Below are 19,636 nucleotides of genomic sequence, written 5' to 3' on the forward strand. Positions count from 1 at the left end.
CTACCCATTGCCATAGGTGTCTAATTTTTGAGGAGTGTTACCTTTGTAGAGTTGTGCGTGTTTTACTATCTACAGCAAGGTCAAGGTAGTAGAGAATTTACTGAGCCATAGGAACTGGTGGCTTCACGATAGAGACTCGAGCCAATGGGCATTTTCTCTTCAATAATTTCTCAAAGGGATTGCTTTTAAGAATCGAACATAATAAATTCATGAAAGGGGAGCATTGGCTATAGGTGATATTGTGAGACCTATGTGTCAGCAGGCAATTCTTCTTCTCATGTCTTTCTTTCTCTCTTTCTCTTTCTCCTTAGCAGCATCATTATCATCATCATCATCAGCATCATCAACATATACTCTGCTTCCACTGCAGGTCCATTTCCCCTTCGCCACTCTCAGTAGGGTTTCCCGGCAGCACATCGTCGCCTCTGCAGCCTGAGCTACAGCCATCCGTAGCAGCAGCAGCTCACACAGACGGAGTCGCAGGAGCAGCGAACGATCCCCTCGACCTTCCATTACCTGCCACTAGGGTTTCGCCTCTTCCCCCTCCCGCCGCCCTGCCATTCAAGCCACCGTCGCAGACGTCCTCCCCTTCCATCGCACGCCTTTCCAAACCCTAACGCAGGCGCCCCCCTCCATCAGGTCACAACAAAGGGCAATCGTCCGTTCACAGAGGCTCCAAGGGGGAGAGTATCTCCCCTCAAGCATGCCCGGCCGAGGCCCGGTGCCGAATTATTTTGCCTTCCTGCAAAGGCCTGCAGTATCACTCTCGAAAACGTGTCTCCAGAGTGCTGCTGCCTGTGACACAGACTGTCATCAAGGGCATCCCAGCTGTCAATTCACTGGACGAAGTCTGTTCCCCAGATGATGGCTCACGTATGACTGGATATTCCCTGCATCAGAATGGATTTTCACCACTATATGCAGGTTTTTGCTCTGAACACCATAGTTCATTGCACGCTGCACTTCACGCAATCTTCATATGCATGTGCGGGGAGCTGAGTGAGTGACGATCATCATGTTTTAGCATTCCACAGCGTTTTCTATGGCAGTAGGTTGAGCAAACTCTAACAGTACATGTGATGCATAAATAGTCCTTCTTTTAGGTTTTTGTGTACAGAAAGTAAGGTTTAAGATCGGTGCATGGCAGAAAGTAAGGTTTTTGTGTAGTGACTGAGACGTCTCATTATCTGGTACGTTGCCTCAATCATGCTCAGTAGCTTAAGCTTGTATTTTTCAACCTTTATCCCATTGATTGGATCCTACTGATGTGGCTATTATGTGTAGCACACAGCTTGCTAGCTTCCAATAAAGGTCACATCAATTCTTAGGCACCTCTAAATACTTACTCATGGATCCTCCCCCATGTGAAGAGGCATTTGTGGAATCTTGCCAACTGTTAAGGCATGACACCATTGTAAGAGGCAAGATAAGAGTCGAAAAAACTTAGCCTCTCCTAGTACATCGACATGCCCCCACCTTGCTAGATCCACATCTATACAAGAACCAAAAGAACTCTTCAACAAATGTGCAAACTGAGTTATGTTTTAGTGGATGACTATGTTTGTAGAATGAATTAAGCATTTTTTTAACCAAGTCTAAATTGGAGGACACACTTGATGTGTTTGCTCCATTGATAGGCAATGCCCACTAATCAAGGATAGTCTTAGTTCTCTAAACCAGCAACAAGCCATATGAGCAACATTATGTTGATGCAAAAATTGGATCTTTATCTTCCAACACTCTAGCTTACTTGGAGGTTAGTCAAAGAAACTCAATAACTAGCAACATTCGAAGTATATTTGCTATGTAGTGGAATTGAGCTCTAAGCTGGATAGTACTTGCACTCCACCTTTAGAGGACAATGAAGGATTGCTCCATTGTTACACCAATACTACAACAAAATTTGGGACTATAGCATGAGACTCAAGAAAGATTACATAGAAGAGTCAACTTGCCTGGATGTATGATGGGGATTCTCCAAAAATTTGTGGGTCTAGCACCAGGTAACTGTGAAACATTTCACCCTCAAAACATCTCATCCTTGAAACATTGTGTCTCACCCCAAAACGTTTTAACTCAGCTCCAAGGTTAGTGCAAGCTATTCAAAATTTATGGAAGGATTGGTTCGTCATCAATCTCTTTCATTCACAGAAGCTCTAAAATGCCTTTGAGTTGAGCTTAAAGAAATAAGCCCAAATATATATTGAGAAATCATCAATAATCAACATCAAATGGTTGGCTTGGCCTAATGGAGGAGTGTGCATGTTCATTGATGCCCTACAGTGCTACATAGATTCGTATGAATAAGCTCTAAGGGAGTAGTGGCTTTACAAGTGGCTAGTTTCAAAAAAGGTTCTCAATGCTTCTTGCATTGAACAGAAGTAGGCATGTTGAACGAAGCAACATACCAAGGCTTGGTAACCCTCCATTTAGATGGCTTTGGTTGGACTATCATAACCCCTCTAAACAAGATGGCCATAGTAGGCATCCCAAAGGAGACCTAGCTAAGAAGAAGAGAGATTCGTAAGGGCCATAATGTGATAAAGGCCACTCTCTCGATGATTTCTCGTTCATATAGCATCTCTTAAGGTAGCATCATTCTCCTTGATTTGCTCGATGAAGATGACTTAGATTATGAGACAAATAAGGTTAAAAACCAATAGAAGATTAAAGCCCAACTTAGGAACATATAAGTCTTTTGTTGTGGATCCAGGATCTTTGCAATAAGGAAGTAATAGGATGGTGTTTACTCATGACACCATGAAGTTGTCACCTATGGGGATGGAGTCTCCTTTGTTATGGAGATTATCCTAGAGCACAATATGTCAAAAGGTTGTATGACTTCATGATCTACCATGCACTAGCCAAGGCTTTTTTGAAGAGAAGGGAGCCAATGTAGCATTATCCATGTCTTATGAGTGGACAAAGATAAAGGTTGTTAGATTAGTTGGTGCAATCTTTGATGACTCTATTCCATCCTTAACTGCAACTTGAAGGTGAGACTACTTCCAACATTTATCCTTGAGGGAGGGACGTGCTCTTTGCATTGTGGAAGCACTTTGAAAACCTTGGAGTTTTGTTTCTTGTTAAACTACTCCAATTTACTTTTCTTTCCCTTTTCTTTTACTTTTTTATACTTTTTGATGTCCCACTTGCACAATCATGCTTCAGAGGATGTTCTCTGCATCTCCTTGTGTGTGACCTTCTACTCCAAGATCATAAGGACTAGCTCCTTCGAGGTGAGTTGTAATTGAGAGGTGAGAAGATTGGTATATAAGATCTCATACTTTGGCGAGGAAAGATGGTACAAAAGTCTCACTGCTATATACTTTGATGAATTCTAAATAATACTGGATGCCTATACATTAGAGAGGTGGGGATGAGACATAGCAGTCACTTCATTGAGTTGCTCTAATGTATTGAAGGGAGAAGATTGAGCAAATTTAGTGTGGCATCCTAACATGTGTATGTTGTATCTCATTACTTATTGCCAGAGAATTCTATTGAGATTATGTATCCAACTCCATATTGTGGCACATCTACTAATGTGAAGGGTAGATCTATTTTCACTATTTTTCTCTTTTTCAAGTTGGCTATATCTTGTCCTACTGAATTGGCCATATCATTTACTTTTGAACTATTTACATGCGCACATATCACTCCACAATTATCGCTCATTCACTTATTGTACATTTCCACTCATTCATTGTACGTGATTGATTTGTGTTCCTCTCTTCTATTGTGCACTCATCTTCTTGCATACATAGCTTCTATTTCATGGTAGTAGAATACACATCTCTCCCCATAGCAGATTGGAGCATACACTAATGATTATATTAGTGTACAAGTAGAAGTGGAAACATAATTGAACACTATGATATTGAGTCAAAATAGATTGATTCACAAGTGCACGGAATTTCTTAAAGCAAATAGTTAGTTCGAGTGGTTTACTTTGTTGCAATATCTCGTAGCCCTCAACTAGATGTACACAACTAAGTTGATGTAGGGCCTTAAGGTGTATGTGGCCATAATAGGCATATCAAAGAAGAACCAACTAGGAGAAAGACCTCCTTGTGAAGGTCGTGAGCGTACATAGCCCACCCATTTAAAGACTTTCCTCATAGAGATTCAACGATAGCCTCATCCTTAACCTGCACATGGTCAGTGAAGATGATTTTGGTGCTTGACTATGCAATAATATTTAAAAAAACAAAAGGAAGATCAAACTCCAAATTTGGAACATAACGAAATTGGTCTCTAGCTATGATGGTTTTACAATAATTTGTAGAGTATTGTGCCCACACCACAAACTCGTGTTGAAGATTGTCATGAATTAAAACGTTTCCGTGGGATCCAACTTGCACATGAGGCACAACACAAGCCGTATCCACAATAAAAGGGATTGGACATCAGACTCATTTCCTAGGCATAGATCCAAACACTCACCCTTGAACTTGCGAGCTAGCAACACTCTAGGTCACGACCATATCCCAAGGGTTGGCGTCCCATACCACTAGCCCACACCATCCTAGATATGGATCCTTGGTCAATGGGCCAAGAGTCTAAGAGTGACAATCACACAATTAGTGAATGCAATAGGGCCTTGAGTCCTATAAATAGGACTCAGCTGCCCTGACTTCGAATTGCCCTTAGTGCATTCACATTAGTCACTTCATAACCATTGTGATCAATGCTACTAGTACCCATCGAGATGTTTAGGGATGTAACACTTTTCCCCTTATGAATGATTGTTGTTCTCAACAATATTCTTGGGGACGAAGTGAGAAAAATGACTCTTTAATCAACATACCGATTTCCAAGTATCCTATATGTTTAGGTGGTTTTTGCACTTACCAAATATTGGGGATAGATGGTCCGACGGAGTCATTTAGCCCTAAGGTCAAGAACCAATTTGAGTTTGAGTGGAATATAATGAGTGGTATCCTCAGGCCATACGACTTCCTTAATCGGAACAATTAGTTTATCTTGTCTCAATTGCCTTTTCAAATGACTCATGTGGAACATAGGGTGAACTTAGATTTCAAAAGATAAATCCAATTCATAATAGGATACAACCTAAAGATCATGCCACATGGCAATCGTTGGTTTTAGCTCCTCAGAGCTTTGTGGCAATTAGTGATTTTAGCTCATAACCGTACATAAGCATAAATGGGCTATAACCAATATATGAATGCTTAGCATTGTTATAAGCAAACTCAATTTGAGGAAGATAACACTTCCAATTAGATGGCATACGAGAGACATGCATGCGGCATATCCTCCATGGTTTGATTTGTTCTTTAAGTTTGTCCATTAGTTTCAAGATGCCCAAGGATGATATGGACATTTAAGTTTTCAGTTTTTGGAAAACTATTTGCCAAAAATAGTCAGCGAGCTTAGGATCCTAGTCATTGGCTATTTCATGGAGCAATTCATAAAGTTTATAAAGATGTTCGTCAAAGAAACCCAATCAACTCATGGCTTTTCATGGTCATCTTTATAGGAATGAATTGAGCCATTTTCATTGATTGATAGGCCACAACTCAAATTGCGTCATGATCTCAATTCTTATGTGGCAATCCTATTACGATGCCTGTCTGTGTTGTTTAACTTTATTAAGCTAACAGTGTGGGCACTCACGCATATAAGACTCAATGATAGTCTTAATATGCAGCTAATAAAAATAGCAAGTGATAAAGACAAAAGGTTGGTGTATGCTAAGGTGTCTAGCTCTCAACCCATTCTTATAGTTATGTAAAATTTTCTTGTGGTTATCTTGATCTTCAAGCATACACACTTTGCCTTGTTCATAAAGTAATCCATTACAAATGGAATACTTTTCTGTCATCTTAATCTTAGTAGCTAGCTTTTGGGAGTTTGGACCACAAAGCTTTCAGAGCTACTAGGTTCCTCTTGAACTAGTTGCCAAATCTTATCTAAGTAAAGATCATTTTGGCAACATGGCTTGGGAAGAACATAGAAATTAGTCAGGATTTCGGAGAAGAATAAAGCATTAACTTTAGGAATTAGACTAAGAGCATCATCAACATATAGTGAATTTCAAATTAAACTCTTGCATAAGCTGTGCTGATCCGGCCTTATGGCCACGGAGATTGGGTTGATCAAAAATGTACTTACATGAATGGTGATATCTGTCCAAATAATAAACCAAGCATCGTACAAATAATGACACTTACATGAATGGCTGCCAATAATTTCTTTTCTTGGGTAGTATAACATGATTGGGCATTAGTGAGCATACGTTTCTCAAATGGGAGAGGTTAGCTATCCTGATAAAGAACACTGCCTAAAGTGTAATCACTCACATTTGTATGAACCTCAAAAGGTTTGTTCAAATCGATAATTTGCAATATCGGTTCAATTACAACTAACAGTTTTAATGTTTAAAAGCATTGATCGAGGTTGCTAGTCCAAATAATTGGTAGGCTAACAAATACCCTTAAACAAGTATGTCGGGTTTAGCAATATAAGTCGCCTGGCGCTCGTCAGTTGAACTGTTCACTTGCTGACGTCTATTACCTACTCGCCTACTCCTCAACAGCCTGACAGACTGTTACGCCTGTTGGTCCTAATGGTGATGACTACACTGTCAGCAATGGCTATTGGTCACGATTGCCTGCTTGCGTGAGCCATTGGCTTTGATACTAGTTTGTAGAGTTGAAGCAGAAGCAGATATAGAGAGAGCACCTAGAGCATGTGCATTAATCAATGTGCTCAATGATCCAAAAGTGAACAGCGTTGGAATAGTGAGATAAGAGAGTGTGAGACGACGGATAGGTGTGTACCAGTGTGGTACACACTAAGAATAAAATAATGTATTTATACTTAGGGGTATGATACACTTACACCCGCTAGGGTAAGTTTACGTATGTGAAGTAATGTATACACAGGAGAGTGTAAAGGGCCTTTACAGCCAACATGCAGTGTCCTTTTTTGCCACAATGATGGTACTCCACATTCTTTCTACGAGATTTGTTGTATGCATTGTTTTCACAACTGCTCTTATGCTGAAATCTACCTCTAGTGTGTAATGCATTTGAAGAATTGTTTGCTGAATTATTCTGCCTATCAAGTTTTTTCATTAGCAAAGAACTCTCCATATCAGAGTATAACAGCTAAGCATTGGAATTACTCAAAGCTGTCGTGAAAGTATCCCAACTTTTAGACAAAGTTCATAGCAAGAAAGTAACTTTGAACTCTTCATCAATATGGAAATCCAAAGCAATCAATTGACTAAAAATTGAGTTAAACTCATTCAAATGTACAGACATAGTTGTATTCTCTTTCATGCGAAAGTCCATCAGTTTTTTCAGCCAATAAACCTTGATGGTTGCACTTTTCTGAGCATACAATTGTTCAAGCCTTTGCCACATTGCATATGCTGAATTCAGCTTCTTAATGTTGAAGAGCAAGTTGTCTGACACTGAGAGCTCAATGGTCGAGCGAGCAAGCTGTTCAAGTTATCCCACTTGTCTTGTTCCATGTTTAATAATTATTTTGGTGCCCTAAAAAATAATGTGACATGTCAATAATTAAATTGCCTAGGCAACTTGCATTCTTGAGTATCTTTGCGCCATCTTTGACCATCGGATTGGCACTAGGTACTATTAAACGCCACTTCCCTAGTGTCACCAATTGATACTTATGACCAAATGAATGACCTAGGCCAACAACTGGCATCGGATACCACCAAGTACCTGTGCAGCATAACTTATAGCAACTTTTGCCTTTGATATCCTGTGATTTCCTCGGGTCTTGGGCTCGTAAATTTACTCTAACCCCAATTACATCTCACATGTGCAACATTTACTAACCATGTGATTAAAAATTAATCCACATGTTAAGTGCGGTTTCAAAAATACTTGTCCTCATGACAACCCTCCCCCTTTAAATCCTTGCAATTGTCCTCCATTGCATTGCCAAATGCATTAAAAGTAAAATAGTGGATTGGAATTTCCACAAGGCATCATAGTTAACACAACATTGTGTACTGTTACTCAACCATTCCATATGCCGAACGCATGCTGAAAACTTCCAACCAATCATAACACAACATAAGACTCACAAAGAATCTCAAAAACATTGCCAGATTATCATGTGACATGTCTATTTTTGATGAGCCCAACTCATCTGGCAAAACCAAACCACAGCATAGCATAATCAAGCATAAACCATGGCTAAAACATCAATGGCAACATAACATATGCTGTTGTCCATGGAACTAGATGTAAACCATTGAAATTTGAGCATAATCTGAACATAAATTGATCACTCGTTGATCTGAGAACTGATCACAAACTGCTGCAAATGTGACCCCAAACTAATCACAAACTCATTGCAAAAACTGACCAGCAATCAAATGCAAAAACTGATGCGAAATTGATCCCAAAAGTGACCATAAATGGTTCTCAAGCTAATAAAAAATTGAGTTGAAAAAGATCATAATTTTTATCTCAAAATGGAGGCAAAATTCATGCTAAATTGATCATAAGTTGATGCAAAAGTATAGTAAGTAGTGGCCTCATGGCAAACATACTGTCAACGCAGTACCTTGGATACATGCTGAATACATTCGAGATCCACTATATATGAGAGTTGTCCATAGTTGAAGGAGTGGAAGTGGTATTTCCTTCTTGAGCATCAGGCAATACTCCAGATCCTTGCTCTGCTGAACCTGACGGACCCCAAACTAAAGTCGGCTCTAATTGAAAGGCATCTAGGTAAAGCTGCAACAATTGAGGATGGTTTGCCAAGTCATCCTCTTCCATCCATTTGCATCCATTGGTGAATAATTATGAAATTTCACGAAGTATCTCCTGGAAACTTTACCTTTGATTTTTTTTTCCTTATGTGCCAAAATTTGCTCGGGTGCCAAAATCTCATCGAGCTCCTCAACCTCAGGCTGAATTTCAGCAGACGTATTCTTTGGCACATCACCATGAAAAGGTCTTAACAAATTGACATGAAAGGCATTGTGTATCTGCCAATGTGGAGGTAATTTCAGCCAATATGCCACATCGTTGATCTTCTTTAACACGTGGAAGGGCCCATAGTATCTCATACTTAGCTTCAGATACAATCTTTCTCTTCCTTTCATCTTTTTCAACTTTTCCTTTTCAAAATGCAACAATATATAATCACCCTCTGCAAGCTGCAAAGCACGTTTGTGGCGATCAACTCCCTTGTTTTGCTTTTCTTGCGATCTCTGAAGTGTATATTTTATCTTTGCATAGGCTACATCCAAGTTTTTCACATAACGATCTGTCTCAAAGATCTTATTCTTAGTTCGCAGAATAGGCGGTACTTTCTTGCCACCCTCAACTACCTCAAATGGAGCTTTGCCCATAGAACCATGCATTGTATTGTTGTAAGCAGACTCAAAGAAGGGCAAATATTACTCCCACTATGTTTTGTGGTCTGAAACATAGCATCTCAAAAGATGGAAGGATGATGGGAATTTCAGGTGTATGAGATATCTTTCATATTCCCATCATTATTTGTCTACAGATGGAAGGATGATGGGAATTTCAACGTGATACCCATATTCTCAAACAACCCCTTCCAAAATAAATTGGTCATCCGCGGGTCTCGATCACTAATGATCGACTTTGGCATACCATGATACTTAAAGATGTGATGCAAAAACAATTGTGCCATATGATCAACCTTTATTTTCTTCGTCATCGGAATGAAATGGGCTTGTTTGCTAAACTTGCAAATGATAGTCCATATCCCATCATTCCTTGTAGGTGTCTTAGGAAGCTCAAGCCTTTCTGGAATAGACAAGGGCTGCAACAAATCCAACATCTTTTGCCTATCATGCTTTACCTTCTAGCATACAATTCATGTCTTAATAAATTGTTCTACATCATGTCTCAAAGCTGGCCAATAAAAAAAATGCTCCACTGCCTTGACTGTGGCATCAATACCTCTATGTTCTGCATACGGAGGAGCATGACTTTCAGTGATAACTCTAGGTCTTAACTGCTTTGTGACACACAGTCGTCCATGCATAATCAAAAATCCATCTCTTAGCACAAAGTGTTCATGCCTTTGGTCATTGCAAAGCTGATCATAAACATTAGAAAGTCCGAATCAGCAATATATTGCTCTTTCATGGCATTCAACTCAGTTTGATAAACCATGTTGACGGTTGAAATTTGTGGCTTACTTGACAATGCATCAGCCACAACATTCTTTTTACCATTAATATATACAATCTGAAAATTAAACATAGAGAGAAAATTTGCCGATCTCATATGCTTCTCTGACAACTTTTTCTGCGTCAGAAAGTACCTCAAAGTTTGATGGTCTGTTTGCATTGTAAAATGAGTCCCCAACAAATAATGTTTTCATGTAGATAGTGCATGAATTATAGTCAAGAGCTCTTTCTCATAGAGTTGCAAATTCTTTTTTGCACCATGGAGAATTTAGCTCTCATAAGTTACAACTTGGTCGATTGTATAAGAACAACCCCAATGCTGTTACCACATGCATCACATTGAACTATTAATGACTTCTTTAGATCAGGCAATATAAGCATAGGATCTGAAGGCATCTTTTCCTTCAACTTTTTAATTGCTGAAATTTCCATTGCTGTCTATTTAAATGGCACATCCTTCTTTTGCAAGGCATACAATGGAGATGCAATTTTGGCAAACCCGCGTACATACTTCATGTAGTAAGAACATGGATCTCATGCACATTTCTTAAAGGTGGCCATGATCGTATTGCCTCAACCTTTGCAAGGTCCATGCAAATACCATCAGTGGATACAATATGCCCCAAAAAGTGGATTTCATACAAGAAAAAATCACTTTTCTTGTCATTGATAACCATCCTATACTCATGCAGCTCATTGAACACAATGTCCAAGTGTTTTCTATGCTCTGCCTTGTTCTTTGAATAAACAATTATGTCATCAAAGAAAGTGTCCACAAACCCTCTATATGGCCCGAAGATACGATCCATCATCTGATTAAAAGCGGCAGGAGCATTCGTAAGTCCAAAAGACATAACAAGAAACTCATACAATCCAAAAGATGTTCTAAAAGTTGTCTTAGACACATCTTCCGGTCTAATGTGTATCTGATGATACCCACTTTTCAAATCTATACGGCTAAATATGGCTACCCCTTGCAATCTATTCATAATATCATTGATCTGAGGAATCGGAAGTGATTTTGTTCAGAGTACGATAATCAATGCACATACGCCATGAACCGTTCTTTTTCTGCACCAAAAGCATTGGGGAACAAAAATGAGAGTTGTTGGGCTAAATTAGCCCTTTTTCTAATAGCTCATTTACTTGACTCATAATCTCTTCTTGTTGGGCTGCACTAACTCTGTAGACTGGCTTATTAGGTGGGCTACATCCAGGGATAAGATCTATGCCATGATCTTTTGGTCTTTTAGGTGGTAGCTGCCTTGGAAGTGATTGAGAGAAGCAATCAACATACATTTTTAGAAATGACATGTGATCCTTCTCTAACTTAGACATGTTTCCAACATTCTCACTATCATCTTTATCCTTTGTAAAAACCAAGTACGTTGAAAGATGATTTTTCATTACTTTAGAAATGGCAGTTGCAGATACAACAGGGACATATTCACCTTTCAACTTTACATCAAGTGCGAGTATCTTTTCGTTATGCTGAATAGTGATCTTTTTTGCACGAGAATCAATCATTACATGCATATAGTGACACCATGGCATACCGAGCAATACATCACAACCCTCAAGTGGAGCAATGAAGAACTCTTCGCTGTCCACATATCCTTGTATATGCAACCAAAGCTTTCCAATGAGCGGCTTGACGGACTGTGTATGGCCTTTACATGCCAACTTCATCAGTGCATGCTAATCCCTAATTTTGTCCCATACTCTGCACAACTCAATAGCATCATCATTGGGTTGATCACTAACAACATTGGGTAACAATCCCATTGATGTTTTGGGCTTCTTTCCTTTAGAATCTCCTTGCTTTTCTGCTTTTCTAGCTTGCTGCCTATTGGGACAGTCCCTTGCAATGTGACCCTCTTGTTCACAAATAAAACATTTATTTGCAGCCATCAATTCCCTATGTTGTGCTAATGTTTTCGAGCTCCTTCTTTGTTGCTTTGATCTCTTTTCAAGCTGATTTTCAGATTTGCCCCTTTTCTTAGCCTTAAACAACTTTTTATTCGGCTTCCCCCCACTCTCTAGGAGCTACCGTGATGTCCACCTCAAAGGTACTTGTCAACCAATTCGATGCAAACATTTGCTGGAATTGTACCCACGTTGACAGTGCTCTACCTTGCATCAAAAGAGTGAACCACTACTGTAAGGCATTCCCTTTCAAGAAAGTGGCTGCCTTTTGAATCTTCGAGGACTTCGTGAAGTTTCCCCTTGAATAGGCTGCATCAAATTGCTGAATGAAAGTCAAAGCTTTTAGCCTATCTTGTACACCGTTGAAGGACTCAAACTTCACTACTTTTCCACCCTTCACTGCTTTTTCACCCTCATCATAGTCTTTTGGAGTCCCTTTGGGTATCAAGTTGTCATACACTTGCTGTTGCAAAAAGGGTTGTTGAATTTATATCAAAACCAACACCAAATGGAGCATTTGCATGACCAACATTCATTCCTCGAGCCCCATAAGCATTCAGGAGTGCAAATGCAATATGAAACATGCTACTTTGTGCCCCAGGCATCAGGCCAATGCTGCCATACATAGGGTTTTGCATATTTCCAGCCATACTCGAATACATTGGGCCTTGCACACCATGCATTGGTTGGTGTATACCATAGGGATTTGTGCCATATATTCCTATATGCGGTCCTTGTCCAACCATAGTATGAAAAATCGTGCTTCCACCAAAATATCTTGGCTGCCCCATCATGGCATGCAAGCCTGGCTGTCCAAAATCCATTGGATTGGCACTTTCGTGATGGCATTGCATTTGCATTTCTTGCCTTGTAGCCACCAACTGTTTTATTTCATTAGCATCTTTGGGAGCTTCAAATGAAGGGTTTGGCATTATCTTTGGTGCATCTTGCTATCCTGAAGGTATAGAAGACGTCTTCTTCTTCTTGCCTTTGCTGTCCTTCTTTGGAGCATTCAAAAATAGGGTAAATTGAGGATCCTTTGCCAATTCAGCAAAGAGATTTGCTGCTGTCCTCATTCGATTCTTGAACTGGTTATCAAATTCCTCTTCACTTTACTAGTCATTAGCCTCCTTATGCCTTGAAGGTCGTGCATCTTGCTCAACAACAACATTTTCAGCTTGCTGTCCATGGTCCGAGCCTTGTCTAAGGTCAGGCATTGCATTGCCTTCATTCCCATGTAAATGTTCATACTGAGAGGCATCATCACTACTTGAGTCCATCTCACTGTATGAAGACATATTGCTGTAATTTCTCAGCTGAGATTAAAAATCAGCACTAACACAAAGCCTTGGCTTGCAATTAGGTGCCTTAGGTCCACCAAATCAAGGGATTGAGTGGTATCTCGGCAATGGAACCATGAAACTAGCCTTCCTCCTCGGATAGGGTGGTAAATAACTAGATTAAGCACTATTTTCAGCAATTAACAAATTCACAAAACTAAAATGCACACTTTACTATATTAATGGGAATGGGCAATCGATTGGCCTTCACTTGCTTTGATGGAGATGGAAAATGCCCCGAATGCAATGATTTGTTGATCCCTTCACTTGAATAGGCTAAAAACAGCTTCAGTCTCAACAAGTCTTGGAGCTTTCAATTTTTGGCATGCTTCCCGAGGCTGTCGCTAAACTTTAATTTTTGTTGCACACTTGGGTTTACAGTAGAGAAATCTGAAATTTCTTAGCATGTGGTGATCTCAATGCTGTATTCTTCAGAGCAAGGTTGTAGAAAGGTTGGGAGATGAGAGAGAATGCTGAGGAGAGAGAAAATTCAGATCTTCACGAAGAATTGAAGAAAATATATTATTTACTGTTGCTGCTTTGTCTCAACAGCATGTAGATGCAAAGAATTGAAAAAAATCAGTCATTTATTACTGTTGCCCTGTCTCAACAGCCTATAGATGCTGTCACTTGTTGTTGATTGGTCTTCTCCTACGCTTGGCTGTCTCAAAAGGTCTTCCAATAATTGAAAATCAGACCAGCAGCATCTCCTTTCTCTCTCTTACAAGCTAAGTACACTAAAAATGCCTCTCTCCAGCCTCTAAAGACGTTTTTCAGTCTTGCACGGGTATTTTTGACGATTTTTTCAGCATTATTTGTAATTAAATATTAAATTTCAATCTTTAAATACTGAAAATCAATCTAATAATTATTTTGGTGCCTTAAAAAATAATTTGACAGGCCAATAATTAAATTGGCTAGGCAACGTCCATTCTTGAGTGTCTCTGCGCCATCTTTGACCATCAGATTGGCGTTAGGTACCATTAAACGCCACTTCCCTAGTGCCATCAACTGATACTTATGGCCTAATGAATGACCTAGGCCAATGACTGGCATCAGATACCACTAAGTACTTGTGCGGCATAACTTATGGCAACTTTTGCCTTTGATATCCTGTGATTTCCTTGGGTCGTGAGCTTGTAAATTTATTCTAACCACAGTTACACCTCACATGTGCAACATTTACTAACCATGTGATTAAAAATTAATCTACATGTTAAGTGAGGTTTCAAAAATACATGTTCTCATGACACGGTGTTAGCTCTCCTTACCTAGCCTCATCATTAGGCTTGCGTTGAGAGTTTTTGTGCTTGACAAGCTTCCATGTGGCTATGGAAAATAATGAGATCTAGAGGTATCAGTAAGTGATCTTAAATTTTTTAATTATAATTCTTTTGGTGAAGATATTTGACCTTTATGCTTTATGTAGAGTTGATTTTCTATATTGGTATTTTCTTGTGGCATTGAATGTCATACACCTACTTTTCTTGGAGAGAGCAGTGCTCAATTTTGCAAGTTGGAAATTGGTCCATTGAGTGATTGTTGGCCCCATTACCTTCCAGAGAGAAATATATTGGCACGACCATCTTCTTCAACTCTTTGGCGTGGAGGTCTTTAGAGATCACCTATATTGTTGCTTTGTATATTGGATCTCTTGTGTCCACCTTTAAGGTTGATTTTGGAGATGGGGTGTGGCATCGCACCTCTAATACATACATGTCAAGCATTTGCAACACCATCATGCTTGGTGATTGGAACATGACTTGTCAAAAGGAAGGTAGATCACATGGCTCAAGGAGCACCCTTTGGAAGGAGCTGGATAGTTCATAGTTGGTAATATTTGGAGAAGTCGTTGGAATCCATTGAGGTGGTCAAAGAAACAACCTCCTTTACTTGGCACAACAAACAATTGGGCAACAACTGGAGAGCAACATGCCTAGATAGAATCTATTTACTAGGAAATGGATGGTGGGTAGCTCTGCAGTCATCGTATCACTCCTTAACAGAGGTTATTTCTTCTGACCATAGCCCTATTCTTCAGGCCATCTACAATAGGTACCCTCTTTATCAGCCCTACATTAGATACCTACGTTTTTGTGTTTTCTTCACTCCTAAGGGGTTCCCAGCAATCGCTTGTTTGCAGCCACCTACATGGAGAGAACTTCATCAGATATTCTTGGGATTTCTTCTCCAGTTGGCTGCCCAACAGTCGCCTTGATAGGAGCCATCATCTCGGAGAAATTTCAGCATATCCTTCATCTTTGACAGCTGGAGGACTGTGTTTCGCTCCCTCTACAGCTGGCTGTCCTTTCCTTCACCATTCAGTATTACTTCAATATCCTATTGCTTGGGGGTCTGTGTTTTGCTCCCTCTACAATGCCAATTCTCTACAAGTGTTGTCGCTTGATCAAACAGGATAGTGCAGTCATCTTCTCTATTGTATCAACTTGATTCATTGAGCATGATTGAGTGATTCATCATTCATCATCTTCTTCTTGTGTGTTTTCTCAAAGTTTCTTCTTCTCTTAGTGTTTGCAGTAAACACTTTGTGTTTCTACCCCCAAACCCTGCGCTTTCTCTGATATGGTACGAGTGCATGCTGTTCTGTTATTGACACTCCTAGCTGTTGAGAATGGTATGGGCCTTCACCTTCTACAAGGAATAGTTGGAGCCATTCAACTTTTGAGCATTTGGGTAGGTTGGGGGGATGGGAAAATGCACGGCTAGTGTCAGAAGTGGAGCAGCGGTGGAAGCATAAACATGTGCTGAAATAAAGTGCTGAAACACAAGACAAAAAGAGAAAAGAAAAGAACACGATACAGATGAGAACTCAGATGTATGCACGGGAAATGGAACCCATATATGTGAACACGAGACAGTCGCATATAACAGTGAGTCACTGGCTGCGTGGGCACTGGCACTGGCACTGGCTCTGGCTCCTCTCTCCACAGAGTCTGCAGATGGTGAAGATGATGATACTGACTAAGGAGGAGCATTGAGTATAAATAGGCTGAAAAAGTGGGGAGCAATAATGCTGGTTGGACAGCATTAATGCTGGCCGACTGGTACATAAAAATGCTCCACTGGCATAAAATGCCACACCAGAAAAAACCTAAAATACCTAATAAAAAATGCCCAGCCCAGATCAAGCTCAGACTCACATATGAGCTGACAAATACTCTGCTAACACCCTCTCTCAGATCATGGGTGATCTGATACAATACAATAGTACAATGAAAAGGGATCAGAAACTATACAACATAGAACCACCAAGTAGAACCATGGATACCCAAGCAGTGGGTGATTAAGCCACCACCAAGGTGTCTCAGAGAGAACTTGATGTCGATGTTGATCGTACCAATCACCTGAAAATAGAGAAGATCATAGCATGTCTCTGTGTCCATCATCAATGTCTCGCAGGAGCATACAAGACCATCTTGTCGAAAATGCCGCTGAACATATGTGACCATGGATTCCCCGCCTTTGGCCAGACCGCCAAAGTGTCCCCTCATGTGAGCTCCAGACGAAAGCCTCCTGCTCTCGGTCAGATAACCAGCTCATCATGAACCTCGATGTCAATCCCAGCTCCAGGATTTGATTCCGCCAGACTGAAGTTGATGCGTTAGGGACGTCCCTCTCTGGAACCTGTGCACCTGTATAAAAGTATAGATGAGGTGCGACTGCCCCATCTGAACACCCGCTCACACTCTCTCTCTGGCACAAGAGAGTCGTGAGGGATGACCTTATCACCACCACTAGAAAGCAGTCGAGGAAGGGGCCATCAAGCCCTTCCCGCGATCCGAAGAAGAGGATCCCTTCCGCGCCCTGGACTTCACCTTGGTCGGAGGATCTGAGTGGGAGTCTGATGAAGGAGAGAACTCATCGGTAGAGTCAACATCCCGCTTCGTCTTCTGCTCCTTCTTCCTGGAAGCCGCTAACGTCTTACAGTCCTTTCGCAAATGTCCCTTCTTGCCACAGTGGTAACACTGGGCCTTCGACTTCTTCTTCCCGTTACCCCTCTCTGAAGCTACATAAGCCTCGCCTCCATAATGTGTCGGAAGCCGCCCCTGTAATCTCAAGGATGTCTCATGCTCAAGAAGCATCGAGGTCATATGTGTAAAACTGACAGGAGTCGAAGATGTCTGTGCCCGCAAAGCATTGGCTACTCCATCAAACTCCGGGGGGAGCTTGTAGAGGACCGCCCCGACGAGATGCGCCTCGGGAAGAGCAGATTGCATGTGTCGAAGCAGGTCGTGTACCTGCGTAACACGAAGAAGAAAAGACTGAATAGTGTCTTTCGGCTCAAACTTCATCTGTTGGAGCTGGCCAGAAAGTGTGACTGCCCGCATGGTGGAAGGTGTCTCGTACATCAGTTGCAACTTTTGCCATACTTCAGGAGATGTCCTACAGGAGGTAACCGCCGGTAAGACCGCTTTAGAAATACACCGAAGCAACGCCGAGTAGGCACGGGCATCGTCTGAGTCCCATGTGAGTACCGCTTCCTCATGGTTGTCCTCATCAAAGTCTTCAGGAAGAGGAAAAGGACGGAGAGGTTGAGGATTAGCTCCACAGACGATGTACCATAACCGCTTCTGCACAAACCAAGCTTTCATGACAGCACTCCATGTGAGATAATCAGGTCTATGTAACTTATCATCAGTGGAAGTGCACGGAGGAGCCATATGGAGAGGATAAGAAGAGAAGTAGAGAAGAGATGGAATTTAGAGAGGAAACACAGCCAAAACACAAGCGCAGACTGCAGAAAATGAGAGTTCACATGCAATAGAACCCAAAATCTGATCAATAGAAGACAAAATCTGCTGCAGAAAGTCAAAAAGCTAGTCAGAAACTGCCAAAAACAGCAAAAACGGCCTGAATTAACAGTCACCCAGCTACGAGAGACGCTGAATCAGCAAAGCGCAGGCTGTAAATTGGAGAAAAGCAGGTAGAAAACTGTCGCCAGCAGCTGCAGATGAAAAACGCAGGCAGCAGAGGGTGCGTAGGCAGCAGACAATGGCAAAACTGCAAAAAACGCAGGCTGAAAACAGCCCCAAAACATGTCGCCTGGTTGCGACAGCAGTCATCTGATCAGCAGGGGTACAAAACAGTCCTGAAATCAGCAAGAAAACACAGCAGGAGCACAGATCCTGAGTTCTGATACCATGTCAGAAGTGGAGCGGTAGTGGAAGCATAAACATGTGCTGAAATAAACTGCTGAAACACAAGACAAAAAGAGAAAAGAAAAGAACACGATACAGATGAGAACTCAGATGTATGCATGGGAAATGGAATCCATATATCTGAACACGAGACAGTCGCATACAATAGTGAGTCACTGGCTGCGTGGGCACTGGCACTGGCACTGGCTTTGGCTCCTCTCTCCACAAAGTCTGTAGATGGTGAAGATGATGATACTGACTGAGGAGGAGCACTGAGTATAAATAGGCTGAAAAAGTGGGGAGCAATAATGCTGGTCGGACAGCATTAATGCTGGCCGACTGGTACATAAAAATGCTCCATTGGCATAAAATGCCACACCAGAAAAAACCTAAAATACCTAATAAAAAATGCCCAGCCCAGATGAAGCTCAGACTCACACATGAGCTGACAAATACTCTGCTAACAGCTAGTGCAAGAAGAGAAATGAGACCGAGACCCTATAACCACTGAACTAGATTGAGAAGAGGTAGTGGAAGGGGATGGAGGAGAGGTCCCAAATAAACTTTAGAGAAAGTACCTTCAAAGCTGTACAAGACTGAAGCACCAAAGAGTCGGAGAATATATGGTCACCAAACAGTCTTTGGCCTTTTAGCTGCTGCTCAGAGGGAAAAGGCAGCTACCAGCAGTCCACAACTAAAATACAGCACTGCATAAAACAATAAATGCCTGAATTAACTACAAGCTGCTTTGAAAAACAAGAAAGAAATGGAAATGCCATAATGCAGGCATGCTACTGGAAATCCCTCTGTGACATTTGATGTTGGATTGGTGGATCTTATACATTCCATTGTTATACAGCAATTCCAGGCAGTTCAGGTATCTGAAGCACTAGGGGACTTAGGAGTCTAGAGCTGCAATAACAAGTCAGTTTAAAAAGGGCAAATAATAGAACCTGATAGTTATAAGTCAAATTTAGTGTAGGAATGAGTAAAACTAGACTTGGATTTCATATCTTTTTCCTTTATGG

The 19,636-nt window shown here is 41.0% G+C and overlaps 1 protein-coding gene across 1 annotated transcript in view; it reads left to right on the plus strand.

Annotated features, from left to right (window-relative positions):
* Window positions 1-236: 236 nt before the first annotated feature.
* Window positions 237-19,636, plus strand: part of LOC148017385 (uncharacterized) — a 72,708-nt gene continuing 53,308 nt past the window's right edge. The window contains exon 1 of the mRNA XM_087663265.1: window positions 237-924. Within this exon, the coding sequence (XP_087519391.1) occupies window positions 901-924 (24 nt within the window). The 5' untranslated portion in view covers window positions 237-900. The remainder of the gene's footprint in view (window positions 925-19,636) is intronic.

The sequence above is a fragment of the Lygodium microphyllum genome, chromosome 22 (assembly GCF_053477565.2).
Source record: "Lygodium microphyllum isolate KBCC chromosome 22, Lygodium_microphyllum_v1.1.10, whole genome shotgun sequence".
Taxonomy (NCBI): Eukaryota; Viridiplantae; Streptophyta; class Polypodiopsida; order Schizaeales; family Lygodiaceae; genus Lygodium; species Lygodium microphyllum.